This window comes from Lepidochelys kempii, chromosome 2 (genome assembly GCF_965140265.1).
Source record: "Lepidochelys kempii isolate rLepKem1 chromosome 2, rLepKem1.hap2, whole genome shotgun sequence".
NCBI lineage: Eukaryota > Metazoa > Chordata > Testudines > Cheloniidae > Lepidochelys > Lepidochelys kempii.
Window position 1 is genome coordinate 49694664 of NC_133257.1, and position 15728 is coordinate 49710391.

Sequence of the window (15728 nt, forward strand, 5' to 3'; positions counted from 1 at the left end):
AAAAGCACATCACAGCTTATCAACTTAACTGGGCTAAATACATCCTTCCATTTAAACACGGCATTGAGTTGGTTTATAATAAAACTAATTTATTAACAATAGGACTAGGTAAGTGATGCCAAGTAAAAGGAACAAAATTAGAAACTGTTACAAGCAGATAGAAGTGAAAACATGCATCTAAAAGTCTAAAACTTAATTTAGCAAGGTACAGGCTTTGATCAAGGTGGTTTCTCTCAGTCTTCTTACCACCCATGGCTGACTTCCCCTCATTCAGGACCTTCCACAGAAGTACAAGATGCTGTATTCCCTTGTCTTCCTAAGTGAAAGATCTTTGCCTAAGCAGGTTTCTCACCTATTTTCAGTTCCCAGAGCCTTAACTCCACCCCACACTTGGTTGAAGGACCTATCTTTCTCAGCTTGCAAGAGCTCTGTTGCCTTGTGTTGTCTAGTGACAAATGCCAAAGATGGCTTCTCTCTCTGCTTTATCTTCCAAAATTCAATGACTTTGTTTCAAGAGGTAGGATGACCTAATGCTACCAGTTCTTCCCTTCCTGTAGACTTCCCCTTCCCTTGCTGATTTCTATGTAAATGGATCTTCTATTGTTTTTGGTCACACCTTGCTTAATGTCATTGGACACAGGTAAATAGCTGCCTTTGCTCATGATAGATGGTAAATGTTTCTCCCTGTTTGGCCACAGACTTTAATGCATAATATCATTAACTATCCATATTTCTTCATATAGAGAGTTTTACATATTTCACTGCAGAGTTACAATTCATTTGCAAATTTAACACCATTAATTTGGGCTTGAATAGGAACTGGGAATGACTGGCTCACTACAAAAGCAATTTTCCCTTTCTTGGTATTGACACCTCCTCCTCAATTATTGGGAGTGGACCAAATCCCCCCTGAATGAATTGACCTTGTCAACACTTCTTCTCCACTTGTAAAGTAACTTCTCTTTATGTCAGTATATTTATGCCTGCATCTGTAATTTTTCACTCCATGCATCTGAAGAAGTGGGTTTTTTATCCATGAAAGCTTATGCCCCCAAAAAATGGTTAGTCTTTAAGATGCCACCGGACTCCTCGTTATATTTCACAATGATATTAATCACCAGTATGTCATTAGCTTTTAGAAAAGAGCTCTCTATACACTTTTATAATACAGTAATACTGTATACAATCAGTTGATTCAATTGCTTATCACTTGAGGCTCAGAAGCCCTCGTCTTTAAGATCAGTAAACCTTTGCACTGTATTCTTTTGAAAGTTACTCTTCAAAGAGGTTTATTCAAGCTGTGAGGAAGGCAACAAGGAGTCTGGTGGTGAAGGAAGCTCCAGGATGTTTTCCCCCACGCACACTGGTATTGGCTAAAATATAAATTGTTCTGTTTCCTGCAGTCTCTCGATCATGTTTACTGCTTATATGTAAATTGAGGCAAACCCCCATTCCTTTGTTTAGGATTGAACTATTTAACACCTTTACCTAGGCAAGGCCATGTGGTCTTGAATATGTTCTAGTAACATACAGGGGGAATTCATAACTTTATATATAAATGTTGCTACATATTTCACCAGGGTAGTGGTGACCTGCAAGTTACTAGTTTTTAAAAGATTTCTCAAGGCATATTTGGTACAAAAATCACAATAGGGGTGCAAATATCTTGGTGCTTCAGGGCCCAGCATGCATGTGTGCTTAGTCACATTTTCAGAATGCTCAAGCTTTAAGTCAGTGTCACTAGTTTGCCTGAGAATTGAGAACTACAGAAAGTGTTTTCTAGAAAAGTGTTTCCTCAAACAGCAAGGCTCAAGCACTGTGGAGGAAATGAAAAGGTAAGGGTGGAAGAACACGTGCATTCTTTGCTTATTAGGAGAGAGATGACAATGTTTGCAAAGTCCTCCATTAGGAGGACAGCTCCAACTCCAAATCTGCTGAATATTTTATTCACATACATCATTTTATAGCACCGTACCATTCAGCACTGTAAGTAACTAAATGGAAGAAATGTAGCGATACACTAGAGACCCTAAAAACTGATCTTGGATAACTTCCATCTCCTTTTAAAATGGCTTTATTTCCATATAAAGATTTAAAGTCTGTCTAAAGTTGCTATTTCCTTCTCCAGGAAGCAGATTTAGAGGCCCTTTCAGCTAGAGAAATGGAATTATCTGAGCATGCAGGAATGGTAGTCAAGAAACAGATTTTACTAAAAGCTTGTACAGTGCCCAGAACACCAAACCCCCAGCTCTCACTGGGACTTTAGGGAGTAATTGCATAGCTATTATTAAAAAAATTAAAACATTGGATTTTTAAAGAAATGCAATAGTATAAATCAAGTCATCACTGAAGCATGTCATTCAGCATGAAGTAAGTTTTCAGTACCACTTGTTTGTTAAGCCTCTGTGTAATTGACCTCACCTGTACATCAGTAAATTCCTGAGATCAGGAATTTTCCTATTTAGCACTTGATCCTGCAAGCTGTTTCATGAGGGTGGACCCCTACATCCTTTGAAACGAACAGTGTAGTGTATGAAAGACATCAAGGAACAGCATTGGGTTTGAATGATAATGTCTAGGAGAGATTATTGAACACCTTCAGTGACTGCTGAACTCAAAGGAGAAAAGATCTCTTTTCTCTGGGATAACAGTATTAACTCTGAAAAGTCACTGAACGCTACCTCCAAACAGGGTTAACTCCAGATATGCAAAATGGTCATGTATGGTGTGTGCTATTAAAAAAAGTCCAACTCCACCCTCTCTTCCTTTACGGATAATCCTTAACCCATACGGTGCTTTTCATCTGTTGATTTGTTTTCACCTATTTCTTAGAGAGGTCAAAACACAAATATTACCAGACACATCAGATAACTAGTATGAAAATACTGTACACAGTTTTAATACCTATTTGATTCTTGAACTCTCAAAATAATCACACAAAAATTACTCTGGAAATAAGTGTTTTAAAAAGGAAAACTAAAAATCAGAGCAAGAAGTGTAACTAACAAAGATACTGTATATTTGTTTATATAGTTTATGTATATATTTTACACTACTTCTCCAACTCCTTTTATTAAAGGAGCAGCAGGATGGTCAGATTTAATGAATTACACATTTCATCAGAGATCTTGCTGAATGTCACTTAATGCACTTGTAAGTCGTCTTATTTTCTCTTCCATGGCCTTTTTACTGTTTGCTGTTTCTTGCAGAAGCTGACGCATTTCTTTTTCAACCTGGTAAACCTGAAATTATAAAAAGATACATAAATTCAACCTGCATGTAAGTATATTATAGGAAGAGTAATCTTGCTTACTTTTTATCACTGATTAAGAATCCCAGAGTAATTACACAATATATTGCTATTCTTATAAAGAGTACATTTGAGTACAGATTGCTTCATATGTTGTATGACAGATACGGCAACAGGAGTAGTAGGAAGTAAAAACTTTCATGAAGAATTGTGCAATGTGAAAACAGGTGATAAAGGAAGACAGGATGGGATAAACAAAGTTGCTAGCAGAACAGCAAACTAGAAAGTCTTTCACATCAAATGTTTGTAAAAGGGACACACTAGATGTCAGTATTGGAGTCATAGGGTGACTGCTTCCTTAAAGGGAGATGAAGTCCCAGCCCAACTTGTGACACAGCCAACTCATCTCCCCAAGTGGGGAAAATGGGTTGTGAGATTCAATCCTTTACCTATCCCAGAGATCAGGGCAGTGTGCAAAGGAGAGAGACTTCAGCAGAATCCTGGAGAAGACTGCTGAGGACTACAGAGAGGAGGAGGGCTCCTGCAGTAGACCCTGAGACACCAAAGGAGAAAACACCCCAGCTAGGAAGGACTGGGCATGGCTTGCAAAAGAAGTGAAAAAGACTCCAGGCACAAAAGCGTGGGAAAGCTGATTGGGAGGGAGCAAGTGAGCAACCCAAGGGGCTAATGGGAAAGGGTGAAATTCAAATTAGATTATAATTGCACAATAACAGCATTTTAATTTTTTTTATTACATAAAAAGGCAAGAGTGTCTAAGTTATTAAACATGGATGGGATGTGGCCCTTAAAGGAGGGGCTAGGTCCAGTTTGAAACTGGTATGTGAATTCTGTGTTTGTTTTTCAGCTTGTATACTTGTGGACTTTTTTATTAATGGCTTAGCTGGAGGGCCAATCACTGAGGAGAAACTGAGGCAGGAATGCTGCATGGTTGCCCTGTGCAATTAGGGTGAAATCTGGGAGGCAGGGACCCTGTTACAATCTGTAATAGCAGCAAGTTTTGCTAAATGATGATTCTACAGCTAGTTATTTAATTCTTTGGGGGAAAAGAAGATTACAAAATTAAGAACAGTATTGCTAGAAATCATGGTGTTTTCATAGCTCAAAAGAATATTGGTGGGAATTGTCACAGTTCCATGATTACCTGCACTTCTATCCCCCTCTGTAGTCTCCTCCAGCTATCAGCCCTCTATGGGAAGGGACCTAGTGTCTCTCTCCCGTCTCACCCTGGGGATTTAGGCTTGCAGTCCCCCTGCAATTCAATGCGATTATCCCAGCAGGTCTGACCTTAGTCCAGCCCCTGTGGTTCACTCTTTCAGGGACAATGATAGGGTTACCAGTGACCAGCCACCTTTCACAAAGCCCAACACATTTATTTTAGGACAAAAAGCATTAGAGAACATCAAGACAATACACAAACAATTCAGACACCCGGTAAGTCTACCAGGTGTCACCCATGTTACACAAAGACCCAGGCAGGCTCTAGTCTGTCAAACTCTTACAGCTAGGTTCTGCCCTCTTAGTGACAATCTCATGTCAGTTTTTGGATGCAAATGAACCAGAGGATTCCGTTCATCCTGACCATTCATACCAAAAGCTCTTTCTATGTCTCCTGTTCCTCTTGAACCCTGTCTGAACCAGTATATGCAATTCACCCCAAGGAATGGTATTTCTCTGGAGTTGTTCAACTGTCCCAGGATCTGGAGTAATTACTGCCAACCAGGGTGGATTTAAAACAAAAAACAAATTCTTTTTTAAATTAAATAATTTTTTAAAAATAACTAATTTAGTATTATATTTGAAATTAAAATCTATGTTAAACAATCTAGTAAATCTATTTATACATTATAATATATTCAAATTTAAATTAAATAAAAATTGAGTATGTTTACTGTCAAGTTTTAAAAAAAGTCAAACCACTGAACTGGTCAAAGTCACTGGATAAGTACTTGGACCCAGAGTTCACCGAGGTGCTAAATCAGCTTTTGACAAAAGTAGCCTCTTCTGAGGTACAAAGAGAATAGTTTCTTCATTTCACTTTATTCAACTAGTTCAGTTCAATTACTAGTTCATTCAAAGTTACAAAACTAATTGGGAGTTGAAAAAGCACAAAAGCGTTTTTCCTTTTCCAATCTAGGAGATTTACGAGTTCTAAAAACTTTGAAGAACACTGTGACCAGGAACAATAAGTTCAATTCATTAACTTCATATAATACTTCCTTTGTTTAATAAATCAGTTAATTTTAAATGCAAATCATTTAAAATCTAAAGACGTTTGTGTACACAGTATTTTAAGGTAGTTTTATTTCATAAAAAAATAAAGTGCTGTTTTTGTGCAGTTGTAATTTAATTTGGATTTCCATCCAAAATGCCACCTACATACCTCAATGGGTGGGGGAAACGTGATGCGGCTGGTGGTGAAAGGAGGACAGCCCCAGCAGTGAGGGAAGGAGACACTTGCTGAGGGACATCAGATAGCTTCTACCCCTTCTAATTCCCCCCCAGGAGTCTCTGGCATGCATTGGCCAGTTGGGGTTGTGGGAGGGGGAGAGGAGTGCAGACTGCTGAGCATTCCCTAGCTCCTAGGATTTAACCTGGTGCAGGCGCCAAAGAGAGGCTCCAAATGGCTTGACACAAATCACAAGTAAAAAAATTAATGATCTAGTAAGCATGTACTGCATCAGTTACCATTTTTAACATGAAAATGTAAATAAAGAATCTGAATATATGTAAAACTATAAAACTGCCTAAATGTGTATCCATATAGAGTATCATCCTCCTCCCCCTCTTTAGCAAAAAAGCACCAAATTCAGTGTAAAGGCTATATTTAGTTGCAAGTCAACGTGTTTTAATGGTTACCAACCATGAGAATCAACCCATCTTTAGGAAAATCACTAAAATGTAAAAATGCAAAACAAGAGGAAAAATCAATCATTTACACCAAGGTTTCCTGATTTAACTAATTATCAAAGTCAGAGATTTAAATCAATCCATGCAACTCCCAAGTGACTTGTTCTTTGGGGAAGCTCAGTAACCCTCCACAATGGAGCGAGAATGCAGTCCTTATCTCACGATGATAATGTAACATTTGTAGAAAACAAAGTTTACAACTAATCCACTGGCACATCTCAATAGAATAGTCTTTTGAAGTTTGCATGCTTCTAAGGTCTCACATGTGTCACAGGAATTATAAAAGCTAAAACAAAAGTACAGTGTTACATAAAATACTTTAACACAATTTTTCTCGCCTCTCTAATAATTAAAGGATGTTCATGCACTGGCAAGTGATTGCATGTTCCTTGAACAAAGAATATTCAGAGTCTGCCTACTGTCTATGCACTTTTAGTGAATCTATTATTGGGCCAATACTAAAAAATCAGTGTCAACAATGCTTTCATTAATGGTGATTAGCCAACACAGACACCCAAAAAGACTACATATAACAATGCTGGGACTGAAAATACAGATTTTAAGGTCTGACATTTTATTAAAATACATTACCTTTTCATTTGCTGCTTCCATTTGTCTTTGTTTTTCATTTGCCAGCTGCAGTAATTCTGCCTGATGAGCTGCTAGCGTTGACTCAAGCTGTCTTCTAAAAGCATCATCCACTGAATGAAGTTTTTCCATTGCAACCCTAAAATAGGATGAAATATGTTAATCCTTAAGAAAGCCAGAAATAACTGACAGAGTCTTAAAAGGTAATGGTAATAGTGATGGGCAACCTGTGGCCCATGGGCCGCATGCAGCCCCTCAGGGTAATCCACTGGTGGGCTGCCAGTTTGTTTACATTTGCATGGCTGCCCGCAGCTCCCAGTGGCTGCGGTTTGTGGTTCCTGCACAGCTGGAGATTGCGATAGACTGGGAGTTCCTCTAGGATCGACCAGTCGATTGCGATCAACCGGCTGGTGACCACTGAACTAGAAGATTCACACTTGCTCTTGTTAAGGGTGCTAACGACCCCTAAGGCTTTCAACCGTCTACTTATTGTAGCAAAAGATATACATATTATTGTTCTTACTTAAATGGTTTAAGTATTATTTCCACCATTTCTTCGAAGCAGGTTGGGCGAATATGGGCCTATTACAACACATTTTCTGAGAATTAAAAGGGTAAATCTTGTGGCAGATCCCTGCGGACTCAGAAGCTCCTGAGAGGATGTTTCAGTATAAAACTAGAATTTGCAACTACACAGTAGAGCAACACTATGAATATTATTCAGACACTATGAATACACAGCCCTATGAAATTTCACATACAATGTTCTTTTTCTAGGATACATTTCAGCAGCACTGAGTTTCCAGCACTGCTTCCAGTGCTTAGCCCTATCAGCTATTCCATTTTGTTCTGGAGAAACGAAATTTAGATCATTAAGATTATTCCGCTGACCAGATGACCATTATATCCCACCTCTCTTAGAATAACGGAGGAAATCCTCACCAAAGGAAAAACATTTTACCAGTTTTAGTGGGGGATATGTAGACTAAGTCCTTAGCAGAAAGAGGTACTTCATCAGTAGTTATATTTTAGTGAGGCACACTAACAGAATAGTTGTAGCAATGAGCAGTCCTTTTCTCAAAGAAGTTTTGTGGAAAATCAAAATAATGTCTTTGACTACCTAATCTCATTAGTCATTGTTTCTTTTGCATCATTGGGTCTAGCATAACTTGCCATGTCTTTGCTTATTGCTGTTGTGTGTGTGGCCTAACTACACAAGGTCCACTGTTAAACTACCTATGCTTAAAGAGAAAGCAAACAGTGCTTAAAAATGGTTGCAGTAGCCACAGCATCATTAACAATATAGTGGGAAGTCTTTGAAAAGTTTTCCTAGCATAGACAAGGCTTATGAGACTACAGTTATATGGACACATCATTCAGTATTTATTTGGCTGACATGGTAGGTAGTGCCACTTGTACATGTGTTTACTGGAAACTGCCTTCATCTTCACAATATGGCTACATGATTTTTTTTTTTTTAAAGGTGTCATTTCCTTAGGCTTTTTGTTTACTATCAACTCCTAATCCACTGTTAATTGCGTCAACTAACACTTCCGCTGAAAGCACTGATGACAGAGAAATAAAGTCATATTAAAACATACAATGGATCCAAATGTAAAAAAACCAAAAAACAAACAAAAAAACCACTCCAACTTTTCAGTAATAATGTGGGGGGTGAGAGGAAGGAGAGGAGGGAGAAGGAAATTCAGACATTGTCCGTCTTATTCTTTTCCCCTCAAATATACTAGGCATTAAAGAAAAACCTTAGTACTGGCAATTAATTATAACCACGTTTGGTGCTGTAGCAACACAAATGCTAAGTCACACAAACAGGAATACGCATTTAGCCTATCAATAAATTTACGCTAAATGGGCCTCCTATCTGTGGATTACAAATTTATGTTTTATATAAATTTTATTAATCCTTGTTTAATCTCAGTGTGGCCATAGAACTAGGATCTCCAATAGGTAGTAACTTCATCTGAGTACTAACATTTGGGGGCAAAGAGCTGGGAATCTAAAAATCTTCAAATACATTGAAAGTGCAGTTAAAAACTGAGGGGAAGATTCTGCAGATACCTACTTTACAGAAGTAGTTCTTACTCACAAGAAATACTTGTGTATATAAGAGTGTGGGATTGGACCTACAGAAAGTACTTGCAACTTCATTATGAACTCTAATATTGTGTACCAAGATTTCACCTGTCTTGCATGGTGGACTATGTACAAGACAACCATTATTAGTATTTTTGTTTTTACTTCTGAGTTTGAAGGCTTTGGTTTCTCTCTTCGATCAGCTTCTTTTCCTTGATATCAAAGTTTTCTTTCATTTGTTTAACTTGTGTCTCCAGGTGGCTTAGTAGTTCTCCTTTATCTTGCCACTTCTTATTCACTGCACTGAAAATAAAACACACGCGTTCAGAGTACATACAGAGTCTATCATCTTTTAAAACTGGGGGGGGGGGGGGAGGAGGGGAGGGAGTGATACTTCTACATTTCCCCATTTTCTAGTTCTAACCATCAAAAGTGGGGCTCTGGCCTACTCATGTACTCTTCTCCCAACCAATCTGAACGCAAGATCTCACTTGAAATTTCAGTGTGGATCATAACATTTCATTATGCTTACAATATTATACATCACCTGTATGCTTTCCTAATATCTTCCAGTTCTGCATCTTTTTCTTCTAACAGTTGTTTTAATTCCTCTTTTCTTAAATTTTGCCTTTCTAACTTTTCTGTTAGCTCTTCCAATTGTGCAGTTTTTTCATCCAATTGCACCTGAAAAGTCTTTTGGATTTCAACTTTTTCTTCACGCTGTTTTCTCATCTGCTCATCTCTCTCCTGTAAATCCTAGAAAAAACACATTTGTTTTGGGATAAATGGGTAGTATAAACTGGCCATAAATAAGTTTAGGCTGAAAATTAGATGAAAGTTTAAAGCCATCAGAGCAGTGAAGTTCTGGAACAGACTTCCTATACAACTCAACTCGTTTTAAGATGAAGCCTGATACGTTTATGAGTGGGATGCGACAGTTGCTCGTGACAGCAGGGTACTAGATTCAAGCACCCACAAGGTCCATTCTAGTCCTATGTATGCTCCTCGTTTTTCTTAACATAAAACTTTCTTGCAATTATGTTAACTTACAGGATATATTGGTTGCAAAACAAAAACAAAGCAACAACTGATTAAGGAATCTAATTAGCTTCTTTTAGGCAAAGGAACCTCAACTACTTTCAAGTCCAGCTTTATATTTTGCTTTATTTACTGAAGTATCCTTAAATAGAATACGTTATATAATTTCTGATGGAAAAGTTGTAATAAAAGAACACTGAAGAGTTCAAAAACTCTGCTACTTTTAAAGATATACTCTATATAACTAGCAGATAATTTGTCTATATTAATCTACTTAGACAAAACTCCTCCAGAAATAACGCAGTTTTGCTATGATAAATGAGGCAAAGGTTTGAGCCCCACTGGAATTTATAATGCTAGTTTAACAGTAAGTATGTTACCCTATTGCTCCCTGAATGCAAAAGGAACAGAATAAGAGAGAAAATATTTTATACTTGAATATAAAATTTCAAGCAAATTCAACCGATTATTTTAATAAGCAAAACATTATCAATTAAGTGAGACTTATCCTACATTTTTCTTCTACATTTCTGATAATGATTTTTATGTGGGCTATATGGGAGTAAGTCTGAACATAAATACAGAGATAAGTTATAGCATTGCAACAATCATATATGGCCTTGTCCTGCACCCAATGAAGTCAATGGGAGTGCACTCTCATCAGACAGCCATGGCACTGCCTTTCTAATTTTATTCAAGTCACTGCCACAATTTTCACCCCAACTCTGTTTAATTTAAGCATGCTGTACATGCACACACACACACACCCCACTTACTTTTTTTAATTTTCTAATTGTTTCTGTTTGATCTTCCACTATTTTGGTCTTAATTCTTAGAGCATCATGGTCACGTTCATTTTGTTTTTTCAGAATCTCACTTTCATTGGTCAGAACCTCAATTTTTGCTTCTAGTTTTCCACGGTCTTGAGCAAGAGAAGCACCTGGATAAACACAACATTACAGCACTGCAGATCTTGAAGGCATTTTCCAAGCAAATTTCAGGAAAGTGAACATTTTATGCAAGTGTGGACATACATATAACGCCTGCATGGAGCAAACTGCTGTACTGGAACCTTAATTTGTAACTACACAATTTTTTTGGAAAATGTTCAACAGTGGCTACTTAATGGTATTAAACACTTGCTGTTTAGACCTTTGGGCACTTCTATAACAAATGATCAGTAATAATGCTTACAGATCTAAGCTAAGCAATCTCAAAGAGACCACCAGATGGTGCTAAATCTGTACTGCTAGTTATGTTGCAGCAGAACAAGAAGGATAAAAGCTACAACATCACTTATTGCTCCAACATTTAAATTGGTCTTCAAGGACACCTGCAATTTGATTTTCACTTTGGGGGATGAAAGTGGAAATGGGCATTCTGTGACACAGGTATCAATACCACTATGAAATACAGAGTAAGTAATGCTATTTAATACTGAGGGAATTCTCTCAAACTTGAACCTCCCTGCAATACTTTATGTAGCATTTTATGTGCTATCCTCCTCCCTGAACAAGTAATAAGAGTCAATGAAAGTAGATGGTTGCACATTTGTTCTCTATAATTTGACTTAATCACACAAGGAGAGATGTATATTACTCAATACATTAGGAGTACTAGAGGACCAATTTTGGTCCACCTCACCTGTTCCAGAACAATGCTTCTGGCCTTGTGCTTAAAACTCAATTCAATAGAATCATAGAATCATAGAATATCAGGGTTGGAAGGGACCCCAGAAGGTCATCTAGTCCAACCCCCTGCTCAAAGCAGGACCAATTCCCAGTTAAATCATCCCAGCCAGGGCTTTGTCAAGCCTGACCTTAAAAACCTCTAAGGAAGGAGATTCTACCACCTCCCTAGGTAACGCATTCCAGTGTTTCACCACCCTCTTAGTGAAAAAGTTTTTCCTAATATCCAATCTAAACCTCCCCCACTGCAACTTGAGACCATTACTCCTCGTTCTGTCATCTGCTACCATTGAGAACAGTCTAGAGCCATCCTCTTTGGAACCCCCTTTCAGGTAGTTGAAAGCAGCTATCAAATCCCCCCTCATTCTTCTCTTCTGCAGGCTAAACAATCCCAGCTCCCTCAGCCTCTCCTCATAACTCATGTGTTCCAGTCCCCTAATCATTTTTGTTGCCCTTCGCTGGACTCTCTCCAATTTATCCACATCCTTCTTGAAGTGTGGGGCCCAAAACTGGACACAGTACTCCAGATGAGGCCTCACCAATGTCGAATAGAGGGGAACGATCACGTCCCTCGATCTGCTCGCTATGCCCCTACTTATACATCCCAAAATGCCATTGGCCTTCTTGGCAACAAGGGCACACTGCTGACTCATATCCAGCTTCTCGTCCACTGTCACCCCTAGGTCCTTTTCTGCAGAACTGCTGCCTAGCCATTCGGTCCCTAGTCTGTAGCTGTGCATTGGGTTCTTCCGTCCTAAGTGCAGGACCCTGCACTTATCCTTATTGAACCTCATCAGATTCCTTTTGGCCCAATCTTCCAATTGGTCTAGGTCCTTCTGTATCCTATCCCTCCCCTCCAGCGTATCTACCACTCCTCCCAGTTTAGTATCATCCGCAAATTTGCTGAGAGTGCAATCCACACCATCTTCCAGATCATTTATGAAGATACATTTAAAATACATTTTAAAAACAAGATACATTTAAAATACATTTTAAAAAGCCTCAATTTTAATATGGCAAGCATAATGTTTTGCCAAATATAAAAACACCTGAATGAAAAAGAAGTGAGAACAGGGTACGTACAGAGCATTCTCTGAGATTACCACCTTTGAATATACTGTGATATATTCTGTGATGCATCCGATGAAGTGAGCTGTAGCTCACGAAAGCTCATGCTCAAATAAATTGGTTAGTCTCTAAGGTGCCACAAGTACTCCTTTTCTTTTTGCGAATAAAGACTAACACGGCTGTTACTCTGAAACCTGTGATACTACTATTTGTTTTATGAATAGCTTTAAACCATTTTTCTAGGCACTATTCAACTGTCGCTGTGACTCCAAGTAGTTGCTTGCACAAAGGAATGGCCACATCCAAGCAAATCATCTCCACCACTGGGTAAAACAATTTCTTTTTTTTCCTGTTGCAATTCATATCAATATGTATGGAAAAACTGTATAAAAGGGGATGAAAGCAAACAGAGGTGTCCCTCCAAACCAGTTATGTATAAGTAAAAACCAAAATAATCACATCATCAGGTGTTCTGAAGTGTCCCTTATTGAGCCCACACACTAAGAAATAGTTTCCTCCCATAAATAATCAAATTAAGTATAAAAAAATATACTGAGTTAACAGAATACCACACAAAATTATAATTAGTAACAGTTTATCTTTTTATTCCTTATCTTTGGCTCTCTCACATTCTGATTAATTTTAACATTTAACTATGGTATCCGGATATAATAAGCCTATTTTTCACTTAATTAACAGATAAGTGACATTGTATTTAGTGAAAATTCTGAGCTCAAAAAGTTAAAACTGTGTATGGTTTTTCTACAAGATTTTTTTCCTTGGGATTCTATTACTTGTTTTTGTAGATCTTCAACCTATCCTTAACAAAAGTATAGTAAATATGTATTCCTTTATGACAAGATGACAATACCGTTTAAGTGGTGTTTGGACAGAAATATTTTAGCTTTCATGTGAGTTTCCATCCACTGGATAACTGCTCATTGACATGACTCTCAAAAATGTAGTGCTATGAAGAGGGTCATGTACCAGAACACTACTCTTTCCAACTACTTAAATGTATAGCAGGAAGTGTAGGCTAATCATTTTTAATAATGCCACTCCTATGAGAAGTAGCCCTTTCTGTGTCAAATAAACTATGGTTGGAGATTATTTGTCTCAGGTGGTGCTACAGTGCCTTGTGGCAATACAACTGTTCAGGGAAGAAATGCAAGTGAAATATCTATTTAATTTATGGTATCATATTCTACCACAAAATTGCTGTATTTTTACCCTGTTGTGCCAACTCTTGTCCCCACATTTTTCTTTCCACTTTTAATCCATCAATTACAGATTCCTGGGCTGTCAGCTGAGAAATAAGTTTTGATTTTTCCTGTTTCAAGAGTTCAATTTGTATAGTCTTTTGTTTGTCCTCCTCAACCATAGTTTCAAGTGCTCTGATTCGACTCTGTATACATGAATGAATAGTAGAAAAAACACACAGTAAGATTCTGTAAGACAAATATGCAAGAATTCAATATAATTAACACCACTTTAACTATGACAGTTAATACTAATTAGCTATTTAAGAGGATATTCTGCTTACACACAAGGTTTTGTCTGAAAAAAATTGGCATCTTTTATCTGTAACAAAGCACTGGCATTTGTTTCATCAGTCAACACAGTTTATGCATTTTATTCACGGACAAACCTAATAGAGTTTGCTTGAAAATATATATGAATAAATTTAAGAGGAAATAACTTTAAAGAAGTGCAAAAAATCTGAAAAGAGGAAATGGAGAATTTAGGTTGCACAGCAGAAGTTAATCCAAAGGAAACAAATGGGGCTGTAGTGGGTGGGCTTCAACACCACAAGACATATCTAACCCAAAACATGCAAAATTCATTTTTTCCATACCTTATAAATAGGCTTTTTTTAAAAAGGATATTTTATACTTTTAAAAATAGTTTCAAGGAATAATCAAAATTTCCAACAGTTATTCTCTGACAGAGATTCCATTTGGCATAATACATTGAACGTTATGCTCTTGAAAATTTATTTTCTTTTTGAAAGCTGACTTGACATTAAAAAAGTAATTTGCAATCTCTAAAGCTATGCATACCTTTCCCCGGCCTCTTGGAAAAAGCTACAAGTCCATGATTGCTGGACTTATTTAACAGCTAGAAAATTTGTTAAATGTGATGATGTTCCTAATATTTTAATGGCTATTTGTAATTATTATAATATTGTAGATAATATCTTCAGAAAGTGTGCTGCACAGCAGCTAATGCAAATTATAGGTAGTCACTATTATATCATCATCTAAATCACTGTAATAATGCTAATGATATAAATCCCAGTAACAGTACTTTGTACAGTACTTCCTAAGTACTGTAAGTTAATTCATGTACAAATCATTTGAAAATAACTGTTCTGCAGTTAAATATTGTCATTTCTGAGTTTACAAAAGTTCACAGTATTAAATACTCTCTGAATCTCAGTTTCAAGTAGTTACTATCATGTACAACTTGCTATCACCACAAAACAGGAGTGCAATTGTGAGGAATTGCATGAGTGTGTATTTGGCTATATTGTGCATCTGAGAAGTCTGAGTGAGTGATAAGATGTGAGAATTGAGATTACTGTCAATATTAACATTGGCTAAAAATGGGATCAGGAAATAAACAATGTTAACTTTAAGCTGAAATATACTGAGTATTGTTAATGCTGCAACTTCTTGTCTAAAGTGCTGTATAATTTTAAAAAAAGGCTTCAAAACATTTACCTTTAGATTTGCTGTTGTTTCTTGTTTTGACTTCACTACCTCTGTAATTCTTACTTTCTGTTCTTTCACCATAGATGTTAGCTCTTGAATCAGAGCTGCTGACTGCTTTTCCTTTTGCTGAGATTGAAAAAGGGTACACTTATGTTCTGCTAACTCAGCAGTAACATTTTCAAAACCGTCCTTAACCTGTACGATAAAAACAGGTTAATAAAAAGATTAGCTTTCCAAATCTGTGTGTGTAGGGTAGAGTGAAAATACAATCTGGTAATTTGAAATAATGGAAGTGAGATTAATTCCATCCATTCCAAAGGTATTTTATATCACCTGAAGTTATTTGTTAAATTATGAATG

At 37.2% G+C, this 15728-nt stretch overlaps 1 protein-coding gene across 6 annotated transcripts in view; it reads right to left on the bottom strand.

Moving 5' to 3' along the window:
* Window positions 1–3020: 3020 nt before the first annotated feature.
* LRRCC1 (leucine rich repeat and coiled-coil centrosomal protein 1) overlaps window positions 3021–15728 on the bottom strand; it is a 38315-nt gene continuing 25607 nt past the window's right edge. For all 6 annotated transcript variants that reach the window (XM_073330672.1, XM_073330673.1, XM_073330674.1 and 3 more), the window contains 7 exons: window positions 15378–15563; window positions 13885–14059; window positions 10675–10838; window positions 9408–9616; window positions 9026–9163; window positions 6770–6905; window positions 3021–3242 (listed from right to left, as the gene is read on the bottom strand). In XM_073330672.1, the coding sequence (XP_073186773.1) occupies window positions 3120–3242; window positions 6770–6905; window positions 9026–9163; window positions 9408–9616; window positions 10675–10838; window positions 13885–14059; window positions 15378–15563 (1131 nt within the window). In that variant the 3' untranslated portion in view covers window positions 3021–3119. The remainder of the gene's footprint in view (window positions 3243–6769; window positions 6906–9025; window positions 9164–9407; window positions 9617–10674; window positions 10839–13884; window positions 14060–15377; window positions 15564–15728) is intronic.